Consider the following 20739-nt stretch of genomic DNA (forward strand, 5'->3'; position numbering starts at 1 on the left):
GAGGATGGACTCTAATAAGAAAGTGAGACATTAAGAATGACATTAAAACAAACATCCAAGTACCTGAAAATTTACTTGACACTATGATTTTGAATATGGCTTGGATTTTTTTAAGCTTTTTGATTATAAAATGAATTGAATCACTTTCAACTTTTCAAATATTCACTTAAGTTTAAAAATCATACAGCTTTCTGAGTTCTGATGATTGACATCACAACTGACATTATCCTACACAGTCAGCACATTGGTCAGAAACCAGAGGAAGAGCTCGTGGTTTTAAACAGCTTGTACAAATGGCACTAAATTAATAAAACAATTTATATAGTCTGTATTTTCTGGACACATGTATCATTAACTTAGAAATATTCTACTTGATATATTTATCATCATTCTTGGATTTTGATACAGAAACAATACTGGTACCTAGGGAACTGGACAGCTTGTGACAAAAAACACTCCTATGACAACATTGGTCTCTATTTATCTATGAGGAAGAAATGGAATAATATTAAGGCTTTCTGTCAAACTCTGCAAGAATGTAGGAACTTCCTGGCCTTTTATTAATCTTTTATTTCTTTTGTGATGTGTCTCAAAGGGGAGCTTAACTCCTTGATATGAAGCAAATTAAATAAAAAACATCAAGAAATCCTTCAATGGATTCTGAATAAAATGAATACCTCATTTGTTCAGGTGTCCTTGACAATCAGTCATTTCATACAATTCAATTTCACTTCAAGCTGAGTTATAAAAACACTCTAAAATTCTATCTGAGGAGATAAAAAATTTTATCAGGAAAAAAAATTATACATAATTTCATTAACTGCCTTTATAATGCATTAGAAAGTTTGAGGAATTATTTAATAACTGTTTACAAATAGTAAACAGGGTTGTTAAAATGTATCTTTGTAGGCTTGGATACTGATTGGAAGCAGTAAATTATCTTGACTAATAAAACCAACAGAAAGCGTCTTCAAATTTAGGAAATAGAAACCTAGGGATAAATAATCTTTGATGCTTGATAGCATAAGGCAGTTATTTCAAGTTCACACATTTTCATTCCAGTTTTTCTTCCTTTTTTAATCTTTTTTATTTCTCTTGAAAAGATTTTAACTTTAACATTATTACTGTACAGGAGAGAATTAAGTAATTCTTCATTTTATCTCTGTGTAGATAATGCCTAGTGGCTTTGCTATGGTGAAATTTCCAGGAAAAAGAGAACCTGTACAATTTCAGACATCAGAGGATACTTTCTAGTGTGTTCCATTAGGGCAAATTAGTTTATACCTCAACAGAGGTCAATGTATCCAACCAGACGTATTCTCATGTAACTTGAATGCAGACCTTGACCTTCAAATTTATTTTCCATGTCATTATAGTTCTGTGAACGGATTCTTGTCTGTCCTAATTCTATTGATTAATTCTATGTGATTAATAGTCTCACATAATGATAGAATATATAGTTATCAAGGTATTAAGGATGTTCATTTCTACTTTTCCATGATGGAATGTGTTCTGCATGTGTTTATTCAGGTGGAACTCTAGGATATGTTGTTTGAACATCGTTGGGTTATCTAAAGATCTCTTTCCCATCATTAACAAAAGTTTGGAAGAAGTCATAATAATTTCTCTGATGGTGGAAATTAAGCAATATAAAGGGCCAGTATAGGACAGTAAGGTAATAAATAATACATAAAAATAAAGATAGAGCAAAAGCAACAGTTTCACAGACATAGACTATTTCCATCCCTGAAGAATGCTGATAGTTGTTGATTAACTGATAATTAACATTAAAAAGTTTTGCTTAAAGATTAACCCTAATGTTTATGATCTGTCAGTTTTCCCCTTTCTAGAAATGCACAGATATTTTTTTTCTCACTTGCATTACTAGTTTTGTCTTCTAATGTGTTTATTCATATAGAGCTGAATTCTAGAAGACACAAAGCATACCTGGATTGTAATGGGAGTTGAAAATACTTATCCAGCTGTGACTTAATCCTGACAGGTTTTCTAGAGTTTCCAACCTTATAGGCTGCCTCTTTCATGTGGGTCATATTGCAAGATCATTAACTTACATTTTTAAGTGTCCAGTCACATCTCATATTTGAATTGTGCAAGTCCATAAAAACTATGCAAGACTGGCTGGAAATTGTGGGAACTCCTCCTAATGCTCTGGGACAGAGCTTAAACCTGAAATAATCCTACTTTGATTTTTTTCAAGCAGAGCCAAACTGGCAAAATCAAGTTTGATCTCTAGTGGTATACAAAGACAGATAACACTGACAGAAACATCAAACTACACAGAGTCTGCTCCAGGGGAAGGCTGATAAAATGGCAATGTCCCTGGACATCCATTAGTCCTGTAGTAAACATGTTTCTCCCCTAAAATTGTAGTGAGATATTTTAATGATAGTTCATTATGACACTGAAAATAAAAGACTTCCCACAATCTCTGCTTTTCTTTAATAAAAATACATCCTTTGTGGGTTACTGGTATTTTGAAGAAACACTTTTTGTCTGCTTTGTTCTGGCTCTTGTCCTTAGACCCCACTGCAAGGTTGTCAAAAATAATAGGATAAAAGTCAGGATTGGGGGGAGGAGGGGGTGATGTTGTTTGGTTTGGGTTTTGGGTGTTTTTTTTTCCAAAATCATTCCATTTAGAAAATCTGTTACAGTCAGCACCAGTGGTCCTTTCTGAAAATCTATAGGTAGGCAGGAAGTTTTATGGAGGGCTCCTATACAATAACCCTTTACAGTGTGTTTTGTAAGGATTGTAGCATGGCTCAAATGCACTATCAAACAGCACACAAAAGTTCAAAGACACTATTTGTAAAAGATTTAACCTAAAAAAAGTCTAGAAAAGCATCCTGGGATGGCCTTTTGACAATATAAAAGGGCTGAACCCAGGGGATTATTTCAGGAGGAAAACTGGGAAAGGTTTGGAAAAGATTAGGTTCCAGCATTCAATGTAGAACAAGATCTCTTACACTATGAAACACTTTGCTTTGAGTTTAGTTTACTTTGAGCTCTGTTAAGATAATCTTTTTCAAGGAGTTTTAATTGCTAAGTTTTCCCACTAGTTTATGGAAACATTATCTGCTGGAAATGAAGCTGTTGCTTTTCTTAATTAGCTAATGTAATTTAAGATTCTAGACATATATCAACTTGCACATCTTTTGCACTCATGTTTTCTTGTTTTGCTTCTCCTCGTGATGATTTATGGAACTATTACGAAAAGGAAAGAGTTAACTGATCCATATACAGAGTATACAAAGCATAAAATAAATGAACTGGAGAAAAAATGTTCCACTAAATTCAACTCAGGATTAGGAATGATATTGCATCGAACTGTAGCTATTAAGATTTCAGACAAAAGTGTGTTGGTAATATTTTAATTAATGGTGACTAAATTAAAATTTGTGCAAATTGATAACTAAAATAACCTTTATAATTGTGAATGGTCTCAGATTATTAAGAATGGTCGTACCTAACATTATGTATCTTACTGTCTCAGCATCTCAGATACATATTCACAAGTGACTGCTTGCTTTTCAATCATGGGATATGGCATAATGTTCAAATAAGAATGACGTGTCAGTCTGGTGTTCTTGTCAATATAGTGAAATAATTTGATTGTGAACAACAGGAATTTTGCTTGAGATTAGGAGCACAGTAAGTTTATAACAGGGATGATTTGTTGCTGTTGGGTCTAAAACAATGAGTATTTCAATAGCTGTTGCTAATGGAGGAGAAATGTTAGTGTTAGTCTGATCCTTCTTATTGAGGAAATAATAGGTACTTGTATTTGCATGGTTATATGAAGAGTCTCAACTGAAAAACATTTTCCATTTAGGAAGCTCTTTCCAGTTAATTAGATAACAGTGAATATTAGAGCAACACCACTTTGTGTTCTACTTGATCAGAACCAAATGAAAAATTCCTCTCTGGACACTACAACAATTTTGACGCTTTTGGTACCTAACTGGAAAGGGGATATTTTGTTTTCATCCTGTAGAAGAACAGTGCAGATTGCAAGAAAAATGGAGCTTAAGGTCATATCTGAAGTACAAACAATTATGTCATTTACTATAGGATAAATTAAGTTCTTCAAGAACTGTTAACACGCCATCAGGAAGATAATTAGAAACCCCATGAAAATATGATCCTCCTCCGAATCATTTAGATTAAATAATATTTTCCAGGTTTCAGAATAGCTTTTGTGAGCCTGACCTGGATGAACAGCAGGCAATTGGAAAGGAGGAACAATAAACATTGGCCAGCAATGCCTAGAAGAAATCTGCCACAGATTTCTTGTGCCAAGTTCAGCACAATCTCCTCCCCTGTAAAAACAAAATGGAACAAAAAAAGCAATGATAGTTATTTTGGCTTTTTGTTGACTCATATTCTTAGACCTCTCAAGCAAGATGGCATGTTGTCTAGTGTAGTGGAGTCCTGATTTTTCTTGATGTGTATGGCTGCTCAGAAAAATTATATATATACATAGTCAGTGAAAATGTTCAGTTTATCATGTTTCCATACAATGATATATGCACGAATCTTCGTACTGGAATGTTGTATACAAGTCATTCAGATGGCCTCACTCATTCATCTCTGAATGTCCAAAGGGTGAAGTTTGGTTTCATCCAATGCCAGATGCGCTGAGTTTAACAGAAGAGCTTAGATGCTAAATTACATGTACATGAGAAGTTTGATGGATTGAAGTCTAAGTTATGACTCAGTAAAGACTTCTCTACATAAAGAGAGCCAACAATCTTGGTCATAGTTACCGCCTGATGTTTTCAAACACAGGTAAACAGAGATCTCTGCAGCCCAAACTGTAGACTAGAAATTGTGGCCTCTCGTTTGAAGAACTAGAGAAAATACCACTGCTCCCCTCATTGCTTATTCTGAGCTCACCTCATTGCTTTTGTGTCCTTAGGGTTTGGCCCCAGTTCCCTTTTACTTCAGTCATAACACACCCACTTACAACTGAGAATGAAGTGGTTTTAGTTGTATTTGTTGTTTAAGAGAGGTAGAAATCTCTCTTGTATGTATGACATACATACACAACATTTATTAGTTATAAATAACTCACTAAAAATATTTCAAGATAGGAATACTATTTCTAGAAGGGGCTTTCTAGAGTTCAGAGAGTAACTGCTGAACTAGTGAAGTGGAGTATAATATAAAGATGGATTTTAAAGTGGGAAGAGGAAAATTCTGTTTAAGCTTCAGTTAAACATTTTGTTTTGGTTAAATGTGACCTTCTTCTACGTTTATACCTCCATATTTAGAAATACATGAACAGTTTATCTCTTAGTTGTAAACTAAAGAAGAGTTGGTTCGCTTCTTGTGGTGTATTCATTAAGATATTTTCTCCAGAAACTGAATTACTAAATTTTCTTTGATATTAGGATAGATTCTGGTAAAGACTTCTTTCCATCCAGTGATATGTGATAGGATTTTCTCTCTGAGTAACATATGAAAACATTGGTGGTACTTTAGTGTTCAGTGCATTGCAGAATGCAATTTCACATAAGCATTTTTAGGGCTTCTCAAAGGATAAATTTATACCTCAAAACTTGGCTAAGAGATCTCTAAGTGGAAGGAATATTGTGGACAGTTATCATAAAACAAACATACCCACAGTAAACTTTTAGAGACTTACAACAGGTGCTGGCACTTCCATTTAGAATAAGATTAATAGCAGGTGAGTCAATAAATTCTTCCCAATGCATTGAAAATTTCTGCTGCAGTCAGGATGTAATGGTGGGTATCATCACTATATTTGAATTAATTTGGTTTGTGCTGTGAATTTACTGTCACTGTAAATGTGCCTATTCAGAGCTCTCTCTTCCAAATAAATATCTGGGGACATTTAATAGTGCAGGTCTTCAGGGAAAATGCTAAATATTCACTTGTCACAAAAAGATCGACACGATAAACAACCCTAGTTTGCATCACAGATTATTGATAGGAGAAGAAATTATACATGAACATTCTTGCCATAGTCTCTTAGTCAAAATTTTCTTGGGTTTGGATACATATTCACACAACAGATCATAATTACGGTGTGGTAGGAAACTCAATTTCTGATCTGTAAAATTATTAAAAAATCCTTATAAAGCAGGACAAGTTCATCACTCCTCAAGAGGTTTCCCAGAAATTGAGAGGAACATCCAAACCAATAAGAATGCCCAATAATTCTGTGATTAGAGCACTATCCATATGGTAAGAGAACTGGATTAACATTGCTGCACCATCTGATTAAGATCAGGGACTTCACCCAAAGCTCTCAGGCAAACACTTATAATCACTGGGGGTTGTATCTTTTGCTAATAAAATAATGGCAAGTATAAATCTGTGCCTAATCTTTCTCCTGAGTATAGGAAATCTGTGGCTTTCATATTCTCCCTAACACTCTGATGATGTTTAGCCAGGAACCTTATATTCTTTTCTAGCTGCTGTCTTAAAAGCTTATCAGCCACTCATTCAAGTATTCCCTGTAACCTGTTCCATTCAAAATTAGTTTCTGAAGTAAGTTAAAGAGCTATTACTTAAACAGTTTGAAACAAACCCAAATCATTTTAGCTGAAAGGGTTTAAGGAGCCATCATGGAAGCTTATGTTCTGGGAGATTCAAGAGGGTAGTTAATATCTGAAAGACTAATGGAACAGAAGCATTACCCTCTACGTAGCTGGAGTAAGATGATGTGCCATGATTTCTCAATTGTCTGATTTTTTTTTTTCCCCATGAAGGCAAAAAGCCTTCTTGTGTGGATATAGTCATAGACTCACAATTTTTCTATACTCTTCATTTGAGGTTGTAAAAGTCACAGAGTGAGTGGCAGGCTAAATGAAGAGGTAGAGCATTCCTTTTCAAAGTGATAACGACTGCTATCCTGTCTGTAGTTCTTTCACTAGTTCTTAGCTGAAAGGACTGACAATCAGAAACTGATCTTGCTACTTTATTCCATTCTCCATTTCCATTAAATGGCCCACAGGGGATAATGTAAACAGTTTTAGCTGTAGTAAAATCTGTAAATGTTTGAAATTTTATTATATCTATTCATGTGGTATGTAAGCACCTCACAATCAGTGTTTATCACATTACTGTGATTTAGTGAATTGTGTCATCTCTATTTTTTGATGGAAAACTGAAATGCAGACAACACTGTAGCTAAGGGTTCATAGGATGCTTTGGTTAGTGTAGATTTGAACTCAAATCACAGATTTGCAGCCAAGTCAGAGAACAACTTGTTAAATGAAACCACTTATTAAAATTAAAGCTGATTTTATGAAGATTTTTCCTTACCTGAGTTGGAGAATATGTAATAATAGCTCTGTGAGAATTGCATTGTTGTAAAAAAATATCTGAAGGAGGGAATAGGGAAATCATCTCTTCTGTAAATATTGAACTCCATTTCTGCCTGTGTAACTAACAGGCCATTAATTCTAACAAGGCAAGCTCTGCTTAGTCCTGGGATATGTTCAGTCATTTCAATCAGTGCCTTTTTTGGTAATCAGAGATACAACAAACAGAAGTGTTATTAGTGTTTCATCTCAGGAGCAGAATGGACAGAAATGTGGAGAGTTCTCCTTCTCATACACACTGAAAGGACAGAGATCCAGAGACTGGGAAATGTAAGGTGGGATGACTTGTTTCAGAATAAAGCCCAGGGGTAAGATTTACTTAAACAAACAGAAAAGTTTGGCTTTTAACCTCTTTTTTTAATCCCAGACAAAATTTCAAGATGTGATAAATTAGATTTATTTTGAAGCAGTCTGTTTCATACCAATTACAATTTCAGCACTTTCATACCCAGATCTGAACTCAGCTGAAAAGCACAGTTTGTGAAGTAGGGAGTGTAGTAAACTAACTATTTAGCCTAAGGAACACTGAATCATGGGGTCTTCTCTGGGGAGGCAAAAGATTGTCCGAAAGGAGGTATTTTCATGGGAAGGCAGAGCGCAGTAGCATTGAGAACGGCTCCCTGTTCCTCTCTAGTGCTCAGACCACGTGAGCTCTGTGATTTGTTAGCCGCTTGAAAATCATATATTATGTTTTTATTCTGTGCTGATCAATTTTATTTACTGTTATATTTCATGTTTGATAACTGGAAATAAAAAATGACTGGGAGAATTTTTTATGGTCTTAACCAAAGCTCTGAAAGAGTCATTTATTTAAGTCTGAGAGAGATTGATTCTAATGCACATAACTCAAGGCCTCAATATTTCTTAAAAGTTCAGGTTCCTTTTAGCACCTGATACAATTGAACAAAAAACTTGATGAAAATGCAGATGGTGGTTGTTTTACCATTACTGACTTATAGTGACCAAAACAGAAACTGGGAAAGATAAAGAGCCTGGAGGTACAACAGCCATAGCAAAGCAATTATAGTGTAACGTGGGAAGGTAAGGCCTTGATAATTCACTTGATGTCTATGCAACTGTAATGGCTTCCTTGGTCTCAAAGATCGTAAATAATAAGGGTGAAAAATATCCCTTTGCAATAATAGACTTTTGTTTCCTAATTTTCATAGGGACACAAAGCAATTGCTCAGTAATTTTTCTACATTTTTCTGCCAGTTGCTGCAGGCGTGCCACTTGCTAGTGTAACAATAACCCAGAAGAACAGGACATGGTACAAAGCTTTAGTAGATCGGCATTTCATTAGGAATATGAAATGATGGTATGACTCACAAAGAGCATTCAATGCTTGTACAGATTGCACCTACTAAAGGGAGTTAATGTAAGTTAAAAACATAAGATCTGAAAGATAGTATTGTCCCTCAGATGTGTTCATAAGTACTGTATTATTTTAAAGGCAAGAATAATTTAATCCTATTTTAAGTTGCATGTTTTTCAGGGCTAAAAAAGGCAAATGTTTAATAGTATATGACAATTCAACACAATGATTTTCAGGAACAAAGTCTTACACAAAAGCAAAAAAAAAAACCTTTTTAAAATTCCTTCAATCACAAAACCTGTCAGTGAGTATGCACGGTCAGAGATTTAAAAGGAACACCTCAGGAGTATAAGACTGCTTCATAAAACCTAAATGAACTATTTTCAGTAGTGTTCACTACAAGGGAACTTAGGGAGGTTCCCCTATCAAGACTGAAGTTCTTGTAATTGAAGTTTCAATAGAAGACATTTTAGAAGAAATATTGACATTACAAATACTGACAAATCCCCAAGGCCAAACTCATATACAGAAGGAAGCAGGATGTACCATTTTCCTTCACCAGGCCTCAGGCCCAGAAGGGGCGTAGGTAGAAAAGGTGCTTTTTTAAAAAAAGTGACTCCTAGTAACATCTGCGGAACTATAGACCAGTAAGTCTGACTTTTGTGTCAAGTGTTTTGGTAGAAAATAAATAGAAAAGTACAATTAGTAGGAATGTGTTTATCACACTACCATACAGTAATCTTACCATACAGTCATATAACATGAACACAGCTTTTAAAGAGGGAAGTCATGCTTCAATCTGTATACAATTTTCCTGAGGAGTCTGAGAGAATATGAATAGGAATGGTCAAGGTAACATTGTGTACTTTCATTTCAAATAGCTCTTGACAGGGTCACTCATCAAAGGCTGTCCAAAAAATGAAATTCTCAGAGGGGTTGAAGGACAGACCCATTTTGAATTAACAACAGATAAAAATCCACCTGTTGTAGCAGTATCTGATCAGTTTGGAGAACTGGGAGATTGCCAGTGAAGGCACAGAATACTTTTCTGGGACTTCACTATTCAACACATAAATGATCTGGAAGGGAAATGAACACAGAGCTAGAAAACTTGTTGATTGTTAATTATTAAAATTATTAAGGATAGTTACAATTAAAACTAACCGTGAAGAGCTGCAAAAGGATATCATGATAATGGAGTGGATAGGTGATAAATAATGTCACCTGGTACAAATTTATATAATACCTAAACCTAAAAATATGATACCTTTATTAGATATTGTCAGTAAAGAGATTAGGGTGCCATTGTGGATGAACATGAGCTCACATGCAAAAAGGCAAATAGAACTGAATCATGAGGAAAGCAATAAGGAACAAACAAAACCAAAAAAAAAACCCCAAAACCCAACCCAAGAAAAAAAACTGTGATAGAAGGATCTACAGCTTCATTATTGCTGTGCAGTTCTTATCTTCCTATCTCAAAATGATAGAATGGAACTTGAAACAGTGCAACATGGGCATGAAGAATGATCACAAGTTTATTAAAGATTCACTGTAAGGAAGGATTAATAGTCTGGAATTTTTCGGTCTGTAAAAGACACACCTAAAAAGGGATATGACATATCTTATAAAATCATGAATGACTCAACTGAGATGAATCAGAAACTGGTATTCATAATCACAAAGAAAAGCGCCAGAAAGCAGTAAAAGAAGTCACAAGGAGTGTAATTAAATTATGAAATTTATTGACACAGTACAGAACAGTGGAAAATATTTTTTATGCCAGATTAGACTAGGAATGATCTCCGTCTAGGCTAGGGAAAATTTTCATTGACTACAATTTGGTTGATGCCCTGACTTTATTTTAATACCCAGGACACAAAAGTTAATTTCCTTTTTCTACAAAATAATATCTTTTAAGCTTTAATGACAGAACTGGTTCAGAATTTGCCTTTTCATACAAGGGGCAGTATTTCTCCACAGGTTCATAAAGCAATGTCAAAACATTTATTTAGTCATGTTTTTGAGGAAAAATGGGTCACTATTGCTAATACATGTAATACTTGCATGATTATGTTTTTTAAAAAGAAATCTACTGTTACTTATAAAGCCACATTATTTATGGAATTACATTGTTTGAGTTAAAAGCATTTTATGCTTTCTAATTCTGTTATTTGAGTCACATATCAGACACATTTAGATTTTCTAACTAAACTTAAGCCCCCAAAGACATGTTTAAATGCATACATGTTTAGACTTCCTCCCAGAACCAAGTTGCAGGAGCCTGTGGGACAACGGAAGGAAGAGAGCACAGCCCCACTGGAAACACCTGAGTCCCATAAGGAACAACTGAAGGGCTAGAAGTATATGTTTTACCATTTCAGCCTTATATATTATTTTTTTCTCTAATAGGTTGTGGGTTGTTTTTCCACCTATCCCTGCCAGCTGGTGTGTCAGCTGCAAATCTTATTCCCCTGCTTCCATGTTCCTCCTTATGCTCCTTTCTTTTCTCTTTCTTGCATAAGATACCTCTTTTCTCTCCTTTCTTTCCCTCTCTTGTTCCTATTTGCTTGCTCTAGGATTCTTTGGAGACTCTTCACTGATTTTTATAAATTTAGACTAGACTTGTCTTGTTGCTACTGTGTCCACATATCAGATTTTATTCAGTTTTCCTCATCTAAAAATCTGAACAATTCTTACTTTGTTTAATATAGCTTTTAGTTCCTGAGTATCACTTACCCCAGTAGCCCATCTTCTGTCTAACCAAACAACACAGCTATTACAGTCATATTCTTCTCCTGCCATGCTGATTATATCATTTCCTCTAAGTCATAACAAATACAAACCTCTCACCTCGCCTTGTAAAACCTGTCTCCCTTCTCTGCTCATTTCTCATTTTCTAAATTCTTGTGATGCTCCAAAGCTGTCAGTCACTTCACACCAAATTTCATATAACTCTATTGAGTTTCACATTCTTGAATGTTTTTCTAGTTGTATCTTACAGTACTAAGTGTGTTGTTGTGGTGGGTTGACCCTGGCTGAACACCAGGTGCCCACCAAAACCGTTCTATCACTCCCCCCTCCTCAGCTGGACAGGGGAGAGAAGATATAACAAAGGGCTTGTGGGTCGAGATAAGGACAGGAGAGATCAACTCACCAATTACCATCATGGCCAAACCAGACTCAACTTAGGGAAAATTAACTCAATTTATTACCAATCAACCAGAGTAGGGTAATGAGAAATAAAACCAAATCTCAAAACACCTTCCTCCCACCCCTCCCTTCTTCCCGGGCACAACTTCACTCCTGGATTCTCTACCTACTCCCGTGCAGTGGCACAGGGGGATGGGGAATGGGGTTTATGGTCAGTTCATCACACGTTATTTCTGCTGCTTCATCCTCCTCAGGGCAGGACTCATCACACTCTTTCCTGCTCTGGCATGATGTCCCTCCCATGGGAGGCAGTCCTCCACGAACTGCTCCAATGTGAGTCCTTCCCATGGGCTGCAGTCCTTCAGGCACAGACTGCTCCAGCGTGGGTCCCCCGTGGGGTCACAAGTCCTGCCAGCAAACCTGCTCCAGCGTGGGCTCCTCTCTCCACAGATCCGCAGGTCCTGCCAGGAGCCTGCTCCAGCGCGGGCTTCCCACAGGGTCACAGCCTCCTTCGGGCACCCACCTGCTCTGGCGTGGGGTCCTCCACGGGCTGCAGGTGGAGATCTGCTCCACCATGGACCTCCCTGGGCTGCAGGGGGACAGCCTGCCTCACCATGGTCTTCCCCACGGGCTGCAGGGGAATCTCTGCTCCGGCGCCTGGAGCATCTCCTCCCCTCCTTCTGCACTGACCTGGGGGTCTGCAGGGCTGTTTCTCACATGTTCTCACTCTCTCTCTGGCTGCCATTTCTGCGTCCCAACAATTTTTTTTCCTTCTCAAATCTGTTCTCCCAGAGGCGCTACCACTATCGCTGATTGGCTCAGCCTTGGCCTGCGGCGGGTCCGTCTTGCAGCCAGCTGGCATTGGCTCCGTTGGACACAGGGGAAGCTTCTAGCAGCTTCTCAGAGAAGCCACCCCTGTAACCCCCCCCACTACCAAAACCTTGCCACACAGAGCCAATACAGTTGTCCTGATAAAATTAATCATGGCCCAAATTAAAAGGGTCACTGAAAAGGAAATCACTGAACTTTGTATGTGTCTGCATATCTGTGTATCTCCATACACAAATGCTCCTACATCATTTGAGTTTTTCTTGCTGAGCTTAGAAGGTACTCAGTCAAACACAGCATGATACATTGATTTATTTGTCATAATTGTCACTGCACCAGTAAACAAAGCTTTGGTCTACGAAAATTCTCACCCTTCTAAAATTGATTGCCTGCTTTAATCTTTCAAAATGTAAATATTAACCCATGTTTGAGAAAATAAATCCTTTTTCTTAAGCTCACTGTTGTGCTGTTGGTAACTCTGAAGAGCATTTTAGAATATATACTGGACCTGAGCAGAGCATATCAGCTCAAACAAGGCTATCTCCATCAATTACTAACTTTACTGCAGGGCAGGTTCAAAAAGCAAGCCATAAGGTTTTTCAGTGATAATCTCAGCAAATGGAAAACTGATGATATTTCATATTTTCAACATTCCTTATTTTCTAGGTGTGATGGGAGAATATGAACCAAAAATTGAAGTTCATTTTCCTTACACAGTTACAGCTGCAAGGGGAACTACTGTTAAGATGGAGTGTTTTGCACTTGGCAAGTAAGTACAGATTCTTTCATAATTAGACATCATTGTTTATTAAGATGTGACATGCCTAATTTGTGGTTTCATTATTTTGCCGGATTTCATTTTCACAGACAGTCCTTATTTCACACTCAAAGTAACCAACTGACTAAGTAGCCAATTATGAATTCCCTGCCCAGCCATTTCTGTGGACAGTAATTCATTCAAGTTAAAAGACTCTGTCAAAATGAAAAGTAACGCTCTTGTAAACGAAAAGAGGGAAATTTTTATATTGAAAATTTTACCAGACTCACCCATTTATTCACTGTGATCCTATAAATCAGTAAATTAGAATTTATTCTGCCAAAATATTATAGTTGAAGAATAAACAAGATTGGTAGCTTTTTTTTTTTCCACCAAATGCATATTTTATACATGAAACTAAAAGCACTATGTTTTAAACATGCCCTGACACACTTTGTGGCAGTGCCAATTCTCTAGTTTCTACCTGACCTAATAGCACTACTAGAGAACAGATGTTTAGTATTCATGTCAAGGAGGGTTTTATATGTTTATTGATAAATGGGTTTAGGCAGAGAAAGATTTTAGAAACACCTCTTTGCTATTTCATACAAATTAAATAAGAAATGATATTACTTCTATACACTATTAAGATTACAGAATGTAGGATGAAACTGATGACATTTCAATTTTACTTTGGCAGTTACTATTATTATTGCTGCCAAGAATAAGGGTGGCAAGGGTAGTATGAAGTCAAACAGAACTAAGCAATTCTAGTCATTCAAAGAAATTATTCTTTCTTCTGGACATGTATGTAGCTAAAAACAGGTGTTCCATCAGTGACGTTTCACTAGACACATATAAACAAATATCAAGCATAGGGTTTTTTTTTTTTTTCAAAAATACCCCATCAAATTCGGGGGGGGGAGGTGATGTGAGGGGGGATGTTGAAAGAAATCTTACTGTATTGAATTCTTTTCAGTTCCTTTTTGTAGTGGTGTTCCTCTTGGACATCTCTCTCCCACCCCCTGAAGTCATGCTGCTCAATGTCATATATCCTGCTTGGTTTTCTGTTTCATAGCTTATCAAGGCACATACAGGTTTCTTACAGCCTGGCTTTGATTAAGAATAGTGGAATTATTTGTCTTTGTGACTCCTGTGGAGGAACTTCACAAATCAATTAGTCTGAGGAGTACCGTATCTTCCATACCAATTCTTCTTACTGATTTACTTAAGTAGGAACAAAACATAAGAAGAAAGGAATTTTAAGACAATAGTCTATTTTCCTGAGGATCACCACTCCAGCTTGCTCAGCAGGTCTGGTTTTCCAGAGCAACCTTTCAAAGGTTGTCTCTACTACCTGAGAGGACTTTTAAAATGTTTTTATAGTCATTTTGGCCTTCATGTATCTCTGGTCACTGGATTTATTTGTTCAGATTTTTCTCTTAACAGTTCCTATTTACTGCTTGAATGACATATGTCTTAAACTTGCTTCCCTTCTTGCCTGTTTTTCCTGTTTGACCAACATCCAGATATTCTCAGTAAGCAGGTCAACAGAAAGTATTCATAAATAATTACAGAGAAATTCTGACAAAGTATTTTAATTATATCTATTTAGGCCCAGTGAAGTCAAAGGAGAGACAAGATATAGCCAATCCAGTCCAAACAAAATGTGGGAGACCATAGCCCACATATAGGGAGCCATTAGACAGTGACAGCGGCTTTTGCAAATTCATTCCCAACATAAATGTAAGCAGTAGTTAGAAAGCAAACATGAGGGGAGAACTTCTGTAGGGTAAAATACAAGTCTTATGTTTTATATAGTAAGGATAAGGAAAGGCGTACATGGCAGAGGGTCAGAAAAACAATAAATTGAGAGATTCCCTGAAATGCTGAAATATATGAGGAAAAGAACTGTTCTGTAGAGGCTGGTGGCTCCAGGCTCTCTCCTGTCAGCAACACTAACCAATTTTCTGCCAGGTCAATAGTTGGCAACGAGGCCGTTTTAGACTCTTGGCTGAAGCAGTAACCAATGTGTTAGTTCTTGTTTTCTTCATTTTGCTGGAATTAAATTGCAGTTGCTGACAGATTACAAGTCAGCTGTCACTTTCCAGTGAAGAGAAGGTATGCCACATGTTGTCCTTCGCAACCATCACTGACAGGCAAGAAACACAGCTACTGATACCTTCCATCATCAGCATCCTGAGATTCAGTAAACTCTCTCAAAAATAACTAACAGTCACTATTCAGTCACATCAGGAAGGTGAAGGTTGACAGGAAAGGCTTCAATTAGCTTATTTCCACGTTCATATTTGGTGTTAACCATTAATAAACGAAAAAAACAAAACCACCTGAATGATCAAGGAATTGAAGGTTATCTAGTAAGTTGACCCCATTTGCTGCTATTGTAGTGGGCGGCTATTTTTACCGTGCACATTCCTTATCTTCTTTTCGCAGCCATTAATGCACAATCAAATCAGCTGAGTTGAAATCGCTTTCAACCTGATATGGTAATAATTACATGAATGACATTTCAGGCTTCGTTTGAAACCTGGAGGCTGAGGTGGGAGGTAGAAATACATCAGATTTCCTATTCATTTTCATTTTCATTTTTGTCCCCCAATAGCTTGTAAGGATCTTTTCTCGTTACACTGCCATGGGTCCCCATTACCTAACTGAATCAGCAACTAATTTGTTCCTTCTTTATTTGTCATTTTGAGATTTGGTGTTTTGAATTCTTATTGTAAATAACACAGAAGTTATTACAGTCTCAAAACCAATATGCTGCTGGTTTTCTCATGCTTTAATTTAGCTATCTGAAACGTTTGGTCTTCTCTCTCTGCTGTAATTGTGAGAATGACAGACGTTCCAGCGAGATTTCCTGAAGTAAGCATTTGGCAAATATTCCAGAAAAAGCCTAGTCTTTAGTTACAGATTAATGATTTATTAATAGTGTTTATTTAGAACTGCCAGTCACTATGGTTGTAGGAATTAAATAAATTGCAGCTGTGCAGCTTTTGACTCCAAACTAAAAGCAAACGTCTTAATTGCTTGACAGAAATTCTCTGGGAAGAATTTTATTCTGACCCAAGCAATATGTAGCTGGTACAGTTACAAATGAAAATATTATGTTAGTGATGACACTTATAAATAGACTTTGTTGTTGCTAAAGAATTCAAAGTAATACAGGAGTGAAATACCTCAAAATTATGTTATTTGCATTAGATAATACTGCTTACAATGAGCATCAGTCATTGGCTAAGAAATCACTCCATATAGCCATGATTTACTGCTAAGGTACAACAGAAGACATGACAAACAGAAGAGGCAAATAAAATTTACTGTTTTTTGTATCAGAGTGTGCATTTTGCAATTAGTGATGTTTTGTGATTTGTGCCAGATATTTATAGTGGCCCACTGTTTTGTTGAAAGGTTGTTTTTATAGCCATATTCACTGTCACACCTGCACAAAAACTTATGTTTCAATTACATCTATGTTTCATATGTATCTGTATATTTAGCATACAGATGTTTTCTGCCACCCATTTAATTACATCATTTTTATTACGAACACTTGTATTTTTGTTTGTTTCCTAACAAGACAGAGGATCATATTTTTTTTCAAAAGAATAATTAAAAAAACCACTGGCAATAACAAATTTTTACCATCTTCTATTTTTTTAACTTTTCATAAGAACAGAAGTACATCTTTTTATTTTATATAATTGCTAAATCCTGATTAAGATTTACATTAAGCATTGTTAAAATAATAAAATAATAATTTAAAAAAGAAAAAATCTCCTTTAAAACTTACTGAAAGGAAGAATTCAAAACATCTACATTAAAAAAATTAAATCTAACCAGCAGTATATTAGTATTTGCTTTTGAGTAACACAATTTTCACTGCTTGTGTCTTCTGTTATTTAAAAAGACAAGCTAATTTTTTGGTAAAACAAATAAATGAGCTTATTGGTAATGAGGTTGTTATTTGTAGTCCAGATAATCCTGGTTTTCTAACAAGTCCATCATTTCAATGTCAGAACTTAAGTTTGTTATGTAAATCAGGAAGACAGATCATGACCACCTTCTTTGCTTAAGTTCTGGTGAAGAAGCCATAATTTTCCCAGCTGACACTCTCACACAGATCACAGCATTGCTGTCTTTTCCTGCTCCAGAAATGCAATTTCTCAGGCACTGCCTTCTGTGACAGCAGGTTGCCATTTTCATTTTCTCTCAAATATTACTGACTTTGCTTCCAAGAACATCTGGAGGCAACTGGTTAATTCTTTCATTTCTTTTTTTATGTACTGCTTTAAAAGGAAGAATTCTGATGTCTTCATTTAAATCCCCATTAAAAAGCTATGAAAGTAAGCTATGAAAGGTGCTGATAGGTAAAAGGACTTTACGTTCTGTCCCCACCATGTGACATATTCATTAATGAAGTATTTCCAGTGACGGCCATCCGAGCGTTCTTTAACAGTTCCTGACTTTGGTGTATAGTTATATATTTTGATATTATTATTTTAACATGTGACTTAAAAGCAGCTGTAGATGGAAATATATGGGTTTTTTAAAAGCCTCAAAATGAACAAGTTTTCATAGTTTGAACAATGATATAGGACTGGTTTGTCCAAGCTCACATGAAAAGCTGTAAGGTACAACCCTCCCCAATGAGCACAGAGCCTTGCACTCAGAGGAAAGCAAGAAAAAGGAAGTGTCAGAAATTTATGGCTCTTTTTTTCCTTTTTTCTCTCTTTTTTTTTTTCTTTTCTGGCATATAACTCCAGGTTGACTTCTTGTTTCTCTTTCAAATAATTCTTCCACACCCATTCTTTCACACAGATTTTTTAATGTCAAATTGTGTATCATGCACACAACCTACTTGACCCTAACACTTCAGCCTTTTCCTCACTGCATTTTTGGTCATGCATCACACCATACAGCAGCTTCTATTTTATTCCCATATAAACCTCTTATTTCATTAGTTTTCTGGCTCCATCCAGAAAAAAAAAAAGTACAGTTTGTGTTATGATAGTGCCAACAGCCCAACAGTGAGTAATCATATTTTATTTCTCATTAAAACAAATTAGAGGATGTGGGCTATTCCTGTACTTGTAGGTTCCCAAAGTTTTCAATCTTTGCTTTTAAAATAGGATCCCTGGGCCATGTAGACTGCCAAAAGGATTGTTTTGCTAAAAAAAATTAAGTTTTATGCATCCTTTTTTTCACTATGGTTATTTTTTAACCACATAGATCAACACTTAGAGATTTTAATCAAAAGAATCAATAGAGAGCATTGCTGACAGCCAATTTTTCTTACAACCCATATGCTTGTTTTTCTGTATTTTTAGAGACTGTTTTATGCTTGTGCTGCTTCTGTACAATAGTAACATCTACACAATGTATCAATATTCTTTCTAAATGCTAGCTTATTTCACTTTAGTAATGTAAAGCCTATGTTTTTACTGTGAAATTTTCTTTGTTAAAGATAAGAATGAAACAGAGGTATTGACTGCCTTTTATTACTGAATTATGATGAGGCTGTTATGATAGAAGCATTGTTCATGCTGTTATATTTAATGTTGCTTTAATAATTCTATTGTGAACTTTGTTTTGAAGAGATTTATAGCTCAGTCATAAACATTCATCCCATCTGTAATATGGCTTGCAAAAACTCAGCTGATATTCCATTTTTAAATCTTGCTTTCTAAATGAAATAAAATAAAATAAAAATAAGTCACACAAGTGAATGAAATTTAGTGACGCAATCTAGGAAATGTTCTAAAATGTTCTCTTGAACCAATGAACTTTGAATCAATTCAGATTAATAAATATCTCAAAGTTTTCAATCCATGGAATGTAGGCTTTTATTTTCTCTCCTTGACCTGATTTTCTTTTAACACACTTTTTTAATTGCTCTTCAAGCTTTTATTAAGAATGCTATTATTTATTTTATGTCACTATCAATATTTTCATTGCAGACTATGTACATGTAGAGAGACCTTACTGAAGATTTTTCAATATGCAGAAATAAAAGCAAACAGTGTTTGGATAAGTGAATACGATATCTAAGCAAAGATCAGGGTGGGGATATAAAAAATCTTTATGATTTGGTGAAGAGCATTTGACCGTAACTGTGGAGAATTGCATGAAGTATCTGAAGAAGTTATTTTTGCTGGTGTCACTCGTTAAGACAATGACATATAGTAATGGCTATAAAGAAGGCTTCTAGATATTGCAAATCTTTTTGCAGGTGTAAAAAGATAAATTTTGCAAGTCCACATGTTAAAAGGATGTTTCTGTGAGGTCTAGTCAGTGTTTGGCAAACAATGTAATGAGGAAGAAAGTAATTTCAGAAAAGAAGGAAGGTTAAAGACACCCAAGAAGTACATCTTTGGTCAAAGGCTTTATCATACCTGGGTCCTTTCTTTTCTTTCTTGGAACTTTAACTATATGTGATTTTTGCCAGGAACACAAAATTCTCAAACTATAATCCTATAATGAGTCACAGATCCAGGTTGCACATTTCTCTAACATATGCAGTTATCCATCTGGTCCCTCAGCATAGGCGAGTAGAAGTTTCCAGCATTGCACCATATTGTTTCTTAACAGCAAAGGACAAAACTTAACCCTCTCTGCTCTTCAAATTTGTAAAATACAGCTATTCCTTTCAGTCTACCTCGTAAAACTATGCCCCAGGTCTTCCATATCTTTCTCCCTGACTTTTATCCTTTTGTTGGCTGATCTTGGTAAATCCAATATTACCTATCTTATACTGGTCCAGAATGTTTCAGAACAGGTATTTGTGTGTTGGCTGTAGACAGCAAGATTCTTCCTGGCTTCAGACCCAGCAGGAGGCATCTCCTGCTATAAACCAACAAGACCTTTCCATAACCTGACCCCCTTCCCACTAATCCAGTGTCAAAAAAGGTCTCATGAGTATCTCTGTTCTGAGATCAAATTCTTTTCTGACACAAATCTTCTTAATACAAATCCATGAATCCACCTCTTACTCCAACCCTGCTATCATGCTAAAGAGTAGCAGACCTAATCCACTGATCACAGTTTAAAACAAACTTAAAGTTAACCTATGTTAACTGCACTACGCTGCTTCCCAGGGGCTTCGAGATGAGTAAGTGGTCAAGGTGACAAGCAGCAGCTGAGTGTTATTGGGTATAAACATGGAAATGTAACATGAGTATAAAATGATGCTAACATCTGTGATATAAAACAGGCTTCACTGTTTTTAGGGCCAAGTATGACAGTTCTGTTGGCCATTTCTTTGAGATATCTCAGCGGATCTTTACAGTGTGGTGGCA

At 36.0% G+C, this 20739-nt stretch overlaps 1 protein-coding gene across 3 annotated transcripts in view; it reads left to right on the forward strand.

The window, feature by feature from the left end:
• Positions 1-20739, forward strand: part of CNTN5 (contactin 5) — a 680093-nt gene that overhangs the window by 505328 nt on the left and 154026 nt on the right. For all 3 annotated transcript variants that reach the window (XM_052812642.1, XM_052812644.1, XM_052812643.1), the window contains one exon: positions 13333-13435. In XM_052812642.1, the coding sequence (XP_052668602.1) occupies positions 13333-13435 (103 nt within the window). The remainder of the gene's footprint in view (positions 1-13332; positions 13436-20739) is intronic.

Source organism: Harpia harpyja, chromosome 17 (genome assembly GCF_026419915.1).
Source record: "Harpia harpyja isolate bHarHar1 chromosome 17, bHarHar1 primary haplotype, whole genome shotgun sequence".
Lineage (NCBI taxonomy): Eukaryota > Metazoa > Chordata > Aves > Accipitriformes > Accipitridae > Harpia > Harpia harpyja.